Raw genomic sequence first — 12,826 nt, 5'->3', positions numbered from 1 at the left:
TGGTGGCGTGATAACATATACCATGCATGTACTTTTACATATAACCCGTGATAAATTATTTAAACAACAGAGAATGCTTAATCATGCAACATTACTCAAATATTGCTGAAATATTAAATACACAACACTTAAAAAATCAATTGGATTTTGTTTTATTAAAATTATTTCTTTCATTCTTATTTTTCATCCTTAGGAATGTCTGCCAATTATATCATTCTTTGCATCTTATGTTGAGAACTATTCGCAAGATTACTACAAGATGTGTCAGGCAGATGTCTGCAGCTGTAAAAAGACAAACTGCCAGTGTGATTCTTTTGAAGAAGTAGTACGACAATGTAATAAAGCAAAAGATGCAAAGTGGAAGACCTGGAGGGAAGAAGCAAAGTGTTGTAAGTATTTTTCAACCCACAGTTTTGAGTGGATGTGGTGTTATTTTATAACGCAATGGCATTTTGTATGATGGAGGAAGTAAAAATAGCAACTTTCCCTTTTCAGCACCACCCACATGCCCAAAAAGTCAGATTTATCAGGAGTGTGATTCTGCCTGCATTCCAACTTGTACTGATCCAAATCCTCAATGGCAATGCGATCAATGTGTGAGTACGTGTGTCTGTCCGGAAGGTGAGATATTACCAATTATATTATTTTTCTGATATTATACTGTCAGCTTATTTTACCCATTTTTTACTTTGGAAGAGTCTAAGAAATCTAAACTTGTTTAGATTGGAGGAGGGCAACAGCTCAAAAAGTAGGGAAGGGAATCGATGGTGTGAAACCACATGTCTTTAGTTCAAAGCAGGAATCTAAAATCCAAAGGAACAATGAATGAAAGAGAAGTCAGTGCCAACATAAGTCGAAGTTTGGAAAACCTTCAGATACACAGCAACATGAATGTTGATATAATATCAGATGATTTCTCAACTAGTGTTTTCAGGTTTACTGGAACAGTACATCATTGCCAGGACCTATTTGGACAGAGAATAAGGAGGCACATTGGTTCTATTGCTAGACTTTTATTTAGAGGCATGAGGTTGTTGATCTGGAATTGAGAGTTCAAATCTCCTCATTAAGATGGGAAAATTATATTCATAATAAAAATCTTGGCTGTTGGTATTTGTAATTGTGTCCATAAAACAGATAGATTACCGTAAGGCTTGCTGGTTTACAAATGTCCTTTTGGAAAGGAAATCTGCTGACCTTTTCTGACGTGGACAAAATATGACCATAGACCCTCATAGAGTGGCCTTATTGTAGCAAAACAGGAGGCCATAGACTGACATGTTGGAACGGGAATAGAGATAAGATCTAAAATGATTGGGCTCTGGGAAATTCTGCTTTTGGTGGGTGGAGTGGAGGTGCCCGACAGAGCAGTCCGCCAACTTATGTCAGGTCTCATTAATGTAGAGGAGGCCACATCAGGAGCACCAGATACAATAGACGACCTCAACAGATTCACAGGTGAAGTGTTGCCCCACCTGGAAGGACTTGTTTGGGGTGTTGAATTGAGAAGAGGGAGGAGGTGAACGGGCAGGTGAAGCATTTCTGTCACTTGCATGGAGATATACCAGGAAAGAAACTACTGGGGAAGGCTGAATGGACAAGAGAATCATGGAGGGAGTGATCCCTGCTGAAATCAGAGAGTTCGGGGAGGGGGTGGTGTTGGAGGTAAAGATGGGTTTGGTGGTAGGATCCCATTGAAGATAATGGAGGTTGCAGGGAATGATGTGTTGGATGCGGAGGCTCATAGGATGGTAGGTGTGGACAAGGGGAACTCTATCCTTGTTAAGGCGGTGGAAAGATAGGGTGAGTGTGGATGTCTGGGAAATGGAGCAGTGTGAGTGAAGGCAGGTTCAATGGAAGAGGAAGGGAAACTCCATTCTTTGAAGAAGGAGGACATCTTTGATGTCCCAGAACAGAAAGCTTTATCCTGAGAACAGATGCAGTTGAGATCAAGCTATGTTGCCATTTTCAGGGAACTGTGGTCTTGGTATCCATTTACATTTGTCCCCCTAATACTCAGGCATTTACTTTTTATGTCGTACTAGAACTTGACTTCCCAAAGTGCATTACCTCATACTTGCCTGGTGATTCAGGCTGCAACTATTACTTACATACACAATAAGCAACATCGTTTCCTACTACTCTGCTGATAAAATTTCAATGTCAATTTCACTGGATGTTCAACCAGTTTTGCCAACTGGTTGACAGCTCAAGTTGATGGGGCCTTTCATTGATTCTGTTATGGTTAGTAACCTATGGATTTATTGAGTATGCCCACAAAAAAATGAATCTCGGAGATGTATATGGTGACATATATGTACTTTGACAGTACATTTACTGTGAACTTTGAACTTTAAAGATTGGCATTAATCTTTGCACTAATTTGTCTGACTTTGTTTATTTTCTATAGATAGCACTTACAAGAACAATATTTCATTTTCAACATTATCTATGTTAAAGTAAAGCCAGAATGGACCTGTTATAAATTCTGTCACTTTGAATGAAACCTATGTACTCTATCTTAGTGTAAAATAGTGCTCATAAATATTTCTATTTTAAATTAAGGCCATCTTCTTGATAACATAAGGGGTAATAACAGATGCATCGTCAAAAGTGAATGTCCTTGTGAGTACGGTGAACAGTTTTATCAATCAGGAGGCATCAAGAATACAACTTGCCAGTCATGGTATGATTTGATGATTATAGATGACTTTTGTACAGCTGTAGTTTCTGTTATTTTTCTTGCAACATTCATTGTTTTGAATTGTTGATCTATCGTCTCTTTGCAGCATTTGCAGAAGTGGAAGCTGGTCATGTTCTTCTCGTAGTTGTCCTGGCACATGTGCAATTGAAGAAGCAATTTATTTTACAACATTTGACAACAGATACTATAGTATAACGGGAGATTGTTCATACTATGCTGTGGTTGTATGTGAGATTGTATCATCTTAACTATCTTGAAATAAATTTGTTATCTTATAATGCTAAACATAATCATATCTCTTCTGGAATTCTCAATTTTAAAATTCTAGTTCATTAACTTTGTTCCCCACCTGAAACAGACAGACAACTGGACCGTCACGGTTGAGATTCGCCAGTGTCAAGCAGCTTTTAAACAGACTTGTTTACAGCGTGTGACGCTAGCTACAAATCAAGTGAGAATTTGTCAAACATGTTTGTTTTGTTTGTATTTTATTTCAGTCCACATGTATAATGATACACATCCATAATTCTCTTATAGATGTCTTATGTGTTCAGTAATGATGGCAAGGTATATTTTAATGGGCAAGCAATTGGAATTCCAGTGAAAACAGGTAAAGATTACCTTCTTTTGTTCTATAAGGGTGGCTAAATGCTTCATTAAAAAGTTGAGCTGAAGCATTTATTTTTCTCTTTAAACAGGTGAAATAATAATATTTCAGCAGTCTTCTATGTATATTCAAGTTGCAACAGCATTTGGACTGAAGATGCAAGTGCAGATAGCACCTCTTATGCAGCTTTATATCTCACTGCCTGTGAATGCAAAAGGAACCACAAGAGGTAGGGCTGAAATGCAGTAAATTGGACAACGGCACATCTCCTACATCAAAGCACATCTGCGATCTGGCGAGTTTCCATTGGTAGTTACTGTTATGGCTTTTCTTTTCTCTCTGAATGAGATTCGTATACTACTTACAGAGTTATTCTGCTTCTGATTTCTTTGCTCACTACTAAACTTACAAGTTTATAACTATACACAACAAATTTTCAAATCCTCCATGCTATTTGCATTGGCTGGTCAAACACAGTTATATATTTCTGGTTGCAAATTATAACCCGTGTTCAAGCTGCAAATTTCTGTTATTGACATCTTATTGAAAATCCTCCTATAATATTCTGCTTCTGGACTATTAAACCTTATCTGCAGCTTCCAACTTCTTGCCTCAGCTCCTTCATAAAATAAGATTAACACTAGCTTTGTTTGTCATCTGCGCATCGAAACCTACGGTGAAATACATCAAAATCAAATCAGCAAGGAATGTGCTAGGCAACCCACCAGCATCGCCACCCTTCCACAGCCAACACAACATGCACAGAATTCACTACCGTTGCTGTACATCTTTGGAACCTGGCAGGAAACTGGAGCACCTGGAGAGAACCCACTCTGTCACAGGGAGAATGTGCAAACTCCTTACAGCCAGTAGAGGAATCAGAACTCAATCTTATAAAGGTACACAAGTGTGCCTCCTTGTCTCCTGCCTCCATAATCATGATAACAAAACCATGTCCACTAAGTTTGATTCACAAGGGGAAGTACCTCTCTTATTCCTCAATAACTTGCAACAGATGATGATCAACCTTCAATTTATAGTTAACTATTTACTTACAAATCAGTATTAACATTGAATACTCTTGGGTGGGGGGAGGGCTAAGTGACCTTTCAGAAACCAGCACCAGTAGCTGGGTTAATGGCACTGTGCCTGGCTCTGAGACAAGGAAGGGAATAATGAAGTCAGGCAGAGAGATAGTGATAGGGGCGTTCAATACTAATGGGTGCAGATAGGCATTTCTGTCGTTGTCATTATATGCCATGTCATATGACGTGGGCGATCGTGGTCACATGACTGTCATAAGGAGGTGGCTGGGAATGGACCCAAGTGCAAGACACAGACACTGAAGTACTAGGGACAGGACTAGGATACAGGGTGAGGTCAAGGACATGGACATGAAAACCGGAAACCCGGAACAGGACTGGACAAGAGAGCTAGGAGTCCGGGCTTGGACTCCGAGCTAGAGACTGGACAAAGACCCAGTACATGAGTCTTGCCTCTGGCTCGGACCCCAGAACTAGGCAAGGGCGAGGCTTGGCAGGCAGGCAGGACAAGGCTGGATTCTTCAGGCTTGAGGCTAGAGGCTAGAGACTTGAGGCGAGGATTAGCAGGAGGCAGGAGGCTGGAGTCTTCAGGCTTGAGGTTAGGCAGGAGGCTGGAGTATTCAGGCTTGAGGCTAGGCAGGAGGCTGGAGTCTTCAGGCTTGGGGCTAGGCAGGAGGCTGGAGTCTTCAGGCTTGGGGCTAGGCAGGCTCCTCCTGGACAGGGCGCGGTTCCCCTGGGCAGGGCGTGGTACTCCTGGGCAGGGCGTGGATCACCACCTGACGGAGGCATGGGACAGGAAGGGACAGAACCAACTGCAGGTAATGGCAAGACGGCCTGGCCTACGTGACAGAGGCAAGGGACAGGAAGGGACAGAACCAACCACAGGTAACGGCAAGACGGCCTGGTTTACCCGACGGAGGCAAGGGACAGGAAGGGACAGAACCAACTGCAGGTAATGGCAAGATGGCCTGGCTTACCTGGGCGGAGGCAAGGGACAGGAAGGGAGCTAGGTACAGGGTGGCTCCAGGACAAGACTGCAGGCGAGACGAGGTGAGAGTTACCAGCAAGACAAGGCAAGGCTTCAAGCAATGCAAGGCGAGACGAGAACTTCAGGTGAGACGAGAGTTACCAGCAAGACAAGGCAAGGCTTCTGGCAAAGCAAGGCGAGATGAGAACTTCAGGCGAGGTGAGAGTTACCGGCAAGACAAGGCAGGGCTTCAGGCGAGGAAACAGAAGGCAGGGGAAGGGATACAAGGAGTAAGGACAAGAACAATCCAGCAACCACACCCTGGTCTCTGACGGTTTTTATGCAGCCAGCCCCAATGAGCATCAGCTGCCTCAGTTAGAGCTCAACAAGAACAGAAACAGGGTAGACAGGAAAACCTGGAGCAAGGCTCGATGGACCGGACTGTGAACCAGAATACAGACTTCACGGACCGGACCATGACAATGACATTTTTTCTACAGAAGTTGTTTGCCATTCCCTTCTTCTGGGCGGTGCCTTTACAAGACGGGTGACTCCAGCCATTACCAATACTCTTCAGAGATTGTCTGCCTGGCATCGGTGGTCACATAACCAGGACTTGTGATATGCATCAGCTGCTCATACGTCCGTCCACCTCCTGCTCCCATGGCTTCATGTGACCTTGACTGGGTGGGGGGGGGGCGTGTTGCTAAGCAGGCGCTACACCTTGCTCGAGGGTGACCTGCAGCTGGCAAGGGAAGAAGTGCCTTATACCTCCTTTGGTAGAGACGTACCTCTACACTGCCACCCAAGGCATTTCTGTGGCTGCCACCAAGACTCCAGGATGCTGTGTTGCCTGACAGGTGCAATGGTTAGGAATGTCTTGCACAGTGTAAGGGACATTCTGAAAGGAGAGGGTGAATAGCCAGAGATTATGGTCCATAGATATCAATGACATAGGCAAGAGCAGGGACAACATCCTGCACAGGGATTTTAGGGAGTTAGGTAGATAGGCTGAGTTTCATCAGTCCAACATTGATTATTGGAGAGGGAATTTTACGCTTCAGTTGTACAAGATGTTAGAGAGGCTATGGATTTTTGAGTACAGTTTTGGTCACCCTATTTAGGAGCCTCATTAAGCTGGTGAGTGTTTGCCAGTGGATACAGCCCAGTCCATCATGGGTAAAACACACCCTTCCACCACTGAGCACATCTACACAGAGTGTTGTTGCAGGAAAGCAGCATCTATCATCAGGGACCCCCACCATGCAGATCATGCTGTCCTCTTGCTGCTGCCATTAGGAAGAAGGTACAGCTGCCTCAGGACTCACACCACCAGGTTCAGGAACAGTTTTAAACTCCTCAACCATCAGGCTCTTGATACAGAGGGGATAACTTCACTCAACTTCACTTGTCCCATCACTGAACTGTTCCCACAAAAAATGGACTCAATTTCAAAGATTCTTTATCTCATGTTCTCAGTAGTTATTGCTTATTTATTTATTATTATTGTTATTATTATTATTATTTCTTTTTGTATTTGCAGTTTGTTGTTTTTGCACACTGGTTGTCCGCCCTGTTGGTACAGTCTCTCGTTAATACTATTATCGCTATTGGATTTGTTGAGTATGCCCCCCAAAAAAATTAATCTCCGGGTTATATATGGTGACCTATATGTACAGTACTTTAACAATTAATTTACTTTGAACTTTGAGAGCCTGAGTTATTAAGGGACGTTGGGCAGGCTCGGACTTCGTTCCTTGGAGCATAGGAGACTGAGTGGTGATTTTGTAGAGGTGTATAAAATCACGAGGTGCATATAGTGTATGCACACTGTCTTCTTCCCATGAAAGGGACTCAAAAGTGAGAGGCCATAGGTTTAAGGTGGGAGGGGAAGAATTAAAAGGGACCTGAAGGGCATTTTCTTCACACAGAGGGTGGTGCATATATGGAATGAGCTGCAAGAGAAAGTAGTTGAGGCAGTTACAATAACGACATTTGAAAGGCGTTTGGATAAGTATGTGTATAGCGAAAGGTTAGAGGGATATGAACCAAAGGTAGGCAAGTGGGTCTAGTTTAGGTGGCCATCTTGTTCAGTGTGAATGAGTTGGGCCTAAAGACCTGTTTCCACACTATTATTTTATGACTCTGTTGTAACTTGAACAAAGTCACCGGAGAAACACAGCTGGCAGTTATAAAGTAGTTTTTTTATTTGATACACACACTCACAAGTAGGCTGACAGACTTTTGGAGTCAGGTACGCGCACGAGAGAGGGACTACAGCACATTTTTAAATGTTAAAGAACCAAGGTAACAGGAAATTTCAATAATTACAATTCCCTCATAATGCTTCTTTTGAGTTACATGTAACAGTTTCAAATGCCTAGATCTTCCCTCAAACACACCCAAAGCAAGTGTTAATTACTATCATATTCATGCAGTGGGGCGTTGATTGGATTCATGCATATACAGTTAATTAAGCACCTGTTTCCTAGTCTGTCTAGTCAGCATTTTACTTCTCTGTACTGCATTTTAAATTCAATCTACAATCCATATTCAGATCTGAAGTCAATATTCCCTATATGTCTTAACTCCCAAGTATGCTCTAACAACAGAATGATCACAATATGAACACATCTATGTATTCAGAAAAAAACAGCACATAGATTGACTCAAGATATCGGATGATGTTTGAACCAGGTCAGTGCCTTTTTCTTTGGAATATCGAGTATACAAGCCATGTTATCTTCTCACCTGTATGGTCCTTTTCCTTCAGGTTTATGTGGCACTTTCAATGGTGAAGCAGAAGATGACTTTCTGTCTGAACAAGACATTGTGGAGAGCACACCTGTTACATTTGCTAATTCCTGGAAGACAGAAGATCATTGCCTCGAACCAACAATACCAGCCCCCTGTGTCAGCTCAGAAAATGGTAAAAAGCTCATAGTAATGTTTCTTCTAAATACCCGTTTTAGATTGTGGCATGCTTTTATTTTCTAAATTATTAATCTAAATCATATAACATCCAAGGGAAAAATCTTTACACTTTGTTCTTAAGTATGTCATTTTACCTTTGACTTCGGAGAAACAACATGTAACCTAATACCATAAAGGTCTTCCGCCTGCTTGGGCTCTCTAATTTTAACTAATGCAATATATAACAATACATAATTTAAGGCACAGAGTGGAAAACTACCTGCACTTTTTCATTCACTGTCTAAAGATCAGCAATATCATCATAGAAGGTATTTAAATTGCTCAGATTGGACACGTATGGAGAGTTCTCTAAAACTGAGGCCAATGCACATTACTGGAACAACATAAGGTTGCCATAGTTGGTGGTAGCAAGAATGCATGAATTCAAGAATATAATTTGCTGCATTCATGGAAATATTTATTTGCAGTGTTTCATAGGAATGATAATTAAGATATGGAATATTTCATCACAAGAACACAGCAGAGCAGAAACAATCTCTACTAAATTGAAAACGCAAACAACAGGAATTCTGCAGATGCTGGAAATTCAAGCAACACACATAAAAGTTGCTGGTGAACGCAGCAGGCCAGGCAGCATCTCTAGGAAGAGGTGCAGTCGATGTTTCAGGCCGAGATCCTTCGTCAGGACTAACTGAAGGAAGAGCGAGTAAGGGATTTGAAAGTTGGAGGGGGAGGGGGAGATCCAAAATGATAGGAGAAGACAGGAGGGGGAGGGATAGAGCCAAGAGCTGGACAGGTGATAGGCAAAAGGGATATGAGAGGATCATGGGACAGGAGGTCCGGGAAGAAAGACAAGGGGGGGGACCCAGAGGATGGGCAAGGGGTATATTCAGAGGGACAGAGGGAGAAAAAGGAGAGTGAGAGAAAGAATGTGTGTATAAAAATAAGTAACAGATGGGGTACGAGGGGGAGGTGGGGCATTAGCAGAAGTTAGAGAAGTCGATGTTCATGCCATCAGGTTGGAGGCTTCCCAGACGGAATATAAGGTGTTGTTCCTCCAACCTGAGTGTGGCTTCATCTTTACAGTAGAGGAGGCCGTGGATAGACATGTCAGAATGGGAATGGGATGTGGAATTAAAATGTGTGGCCACTGGGAGATCCTGCTTTCTCTGGCGGACAGAGCGTACCATTCAGGGCCCCAAACAGTCCTTCCAGGTGAGGCAACACTTCACCTGTGAGTCGACTGGGGTGATATACTGCGTCCAGTGCTTCCGATGTGGCCTTTTATATATTGGCGAGACCCGACGCAGACTGGGAGACCGCTTTGCTGAACATCTACGCTCTGTCCGCCAGAGAAAGCAGGATCTCCCAGTGGCCACACATTTTAATTCCACATCCCATTCCCATTCTGACATGTCTATCCACGGCCTCCTCTACTGTAAAGATGAAGCCACGCTCAGGTTGGAGGAACAACACCTTATATTCCGTCTGGGTAGCCTCCAACCTGATGGCATGAACATCGACTTCTCTAACTTCCGCTGATGCCCCACCTCCCCCTCGTACCCCATCTGTTACTTATTTTTATACACACATTCTTTCTCTCACTCTCCTTTTTCTCCCTCTGTCCCTCTGAATATACCCCTTGCCCATCCTCTGGGTTCCCCCCCCCCCGTCGTTCTTCCCGGACCTCCTGTCTCATGATCCTCTCGTATCCCTTTTGCCAATCACCTGTCCAGCTCTTGGCTCCATCCCTCTCCCTCCTGTCTTCTCCTATCATTTTGGATCTCCCCCTCCCCCTCCAACTTTCAAATCCCTTACTCACTCTTCCTTCAGTTAGTCCTGACGAAGGATCTCGGACTGAAACGTCGACTGTACCTCTTCCTAGAGATGCTGCCTGGCCTGCTGCGTTCACCAGCAACTTTTATGTGTGTTGCTCTGCTAAATTGAGACAGATTTGGAAAAATATCAAACTCAATTAAAGTACGCCTTAACATCCTTCAGTAATCTACAGTGCCAAATGGACTATTTTGACTAAATCATTTTTTCAAAACAGAGATAATTGGAGGCAGGGCATGCACGTTGAGAGTAGGAATATTATTGGAGATGAGTAGAGCACTGGGTGAATTGGATGTCAGGGGCATTGGAAGCGGTAGTAATTAGTGGGGATGTCACTTCTAAATGTTCATGTGCATCCAGAAGGAACTCATTGTCCTCTTGAAAAGGAAATCTATATTTGATGGATAGGAAATAAGCAATCCAGAATTGATTTTTCCCTCGTGGGCTCAATCACAAGTGACTCTAAAAAGTCATCATATAGGCATTCTAAAAACTCCTTCTATTGGGACCCAGAACCAACCTGATTTTCCCAATCTACCTGTATATTGAAATCCCCCATGATTGTCACAGCATTGTCCTTTTTACACATCTTTTCTATCTCCCATTGTAATTTGTAGCTCACATCCTGGCAACTGTTCGAAGGTCTGTATATAACTCTCTTCAGGGTTTTTTATTACTCATGCAGTTTTTTAATTCTATCCATGCGGCTTCTACATCTTCCCATCCTTTGTTACCTCTGTCTAAAGATTTAATTTCATTTTGTACCTACAAAGCCACCTTACCTTCTTGGCCTTCTGCCTGTCCTTTCAATACAATGCATATCCTTGGATGTTACGATCCCAACTATGATCTTCCTTCAGCCACAACATCATAACCGCCAATCTCTAACTGCACTACAAGATCACTAACCTTATTTTGTATATTGTGTGCTTTTAAATAATACCTTCAGTCCTATATTCATAACCCTTTTCAATTTTGCTCCATGTTACAGGAAGTTAAATTCTTATCGTTTTCTAAAGTACACACTGCATCCACTTGTATACCAACTCCCCTGTCCTCTGCCCTATCACTCTGGTTCTCAGTTGCCTGCCAAATTAGTTTAAACCATCTCAAATAGCTCTAGCAAACCTGTGCACAAGGATATTAATCTCCCCCGAGTTCAGGTGTAACCCATGCCTTTTGTGCAGGTCATACCTTCCCCAGAAGAGATCCCAATGATCCAGAAATCTGAAACACTGCCCCTGCACTAAGTCCTCAGCTATGCAATCATCTGCCAAATCATCTTATTCTTGCCTTCACTGGCGTATGCCACGAGCAACATAGATTGCTACCCCTGAGGTCTTGCTTTTCAGATTTCAACATAGCAACACCCTATATTCTCTCTTCAGGACCTTATCCCCTTTCCTGCCCATGACGTTGGTACCAATATTTACCATGACTTCTAGCTTCTCTCCCTCCCCCCATGGAATATTGAGGACATCTCAGACCCTGACACCTGGGAGGCGACATACCATCCAGTGTCTCTTTCACATCCTCAGAATCTCCTTTATGCTCCTCTAACTATGAATCCCCTATCATCACCTCTGAAATCCTCTTCTCCCCCCTTCCCTTCGAAACCACAGAGCCAGACTCGGTGTCACAGACATGGCTGCTGTAGCTTTTCCCTGCTGGGCCAACTCCCCAGACTTGTTCTTGAGGGGAACGGCCACAAGAGTACTCTGTACTACCTGCCTATTTCCATTCCCTGTCCTGACAGTCACACAGCTATCTGCCTCCTTCAATTTACAGGTGGCTACCTTCCTTCAGCTCATGTCTATCATCTCCTCATTCTCCTGTAAGAGCCGACTATCTTCCAGCAGCAGTTCCAGTTCCCTAACAGTTTGAAGGAGCAGCAGCTCGATGTACTTCATGCAGATGTAATTATCAGGGAGACTGGAGATCTCCCAGAGTTCTCATGTCTCAGACAAAAAATATACCACTGACCCTGGACTCATTCTCACCGCACTAGCTATGTACTAACAAATAATGAAAGATAAAAACTTACCAAAAATTTATTTTGGCCTTTGCCTCTTCTCTTGAGCCTGACCATTCCATCAGTGCTCACTCAAATAGTGGCCACCCCCACAATTGTTACTCCACTTACACCTTTAATGGCCTTTGCTAAATGGCCTAATGGATCGTTACGATTGAAACCTGCCGAAAAGTGCCAATAGGCTCCGAGCTCTTTTTAAACCTTGCACTCCCTCACCAATTGCTTGCGATGACTGAAGCTTACTGAGTACAGCCTGCAGTAGCTGCAGATCCTCAGGATAAATCAATCAGCATTATTATCTCAAATAGGTATTAAATTACTTCTCCAAAAACTAGTCAAATATTTGTAAGCATCTCCACCAATTCTTCCATACATGATCACATCTTCGCTGACAATCCTTTTAATATAATATCATTGTAAAAATGTCACATTTTTAGAAATTTAGCACGATTTTCACTAATATTCCACCTTGCATTTTTTTTTGTTTTTATATGTCATCTACATTCTCTTATATCTCTCTAAAGCATGTATCGAGTATGTTTGCTTCATAGATCTCACTGATCTGGAATGTATTAAAGTTGCATCCTGTCCATTTAGTCATTACATAACCATGGTTTGCTGCTTGATCTGCTATCTAGCAAACTGAATACTCTGTTTTCATCTGAGTCTAACTCTCGTATCTCTTTAGCAACACACACAAAGT

General features: G+C 42.8%; 1 protein-coding gene across 1 annotated transcript in view; it reads left to right on the top strand.

Annotated features, from left to right (window-relative positions):
- LOC134359598 (mucin-5AC-like) overlaps positions 1-12,826 on the top strand; it is a 196,743-nt gene that overhangs the window by 79,014 nt on the left and 104,903 nt on the right. Inside the window, exons 7-12 of the mRNA XM_063073094.1 lie at positions 194-389; positions 2,790-2,893; positions 3,033-3,155; positions 3,242-3,314; positions 3,403-3,540; positions 8,095-8,250. Of these exons, the coding sequence (XP_062929164.1) occupies positions 194-389; positions 2,790-2,893; positions 3,033-3,155; positions 3,242-3,314; positions 3,403-3,540; positions 8,095-8,250 (790 nt within the window). The remainder of the gene's footprint in view (positions 1-193; positions 390-2,789; positions 2,894-3,032; positions 3,156-3,241; positions 3,315-3,402; positions 3,541-8,094; positions 8,251-12,826) is intronic.

This window comes from Mobula hypostoma, chromosome 20 (genome assembly GCF_963921235.1).
Source record: "Mobula hypostoma chromosome 20, sMobHyp1.1, whole genome shotgun sequence".
Lineage (NCBI taxonomy): Eukaryota > Metazoa > Chordata > Chondrichthyes > Myliobatiformes > Myliobatidae > Mobula > Mobula hypostoma.
Note: the sequence above shows the minus strand (reverse complement) of the source record. Positions and strands in the feature narration are given on the sequence as shown.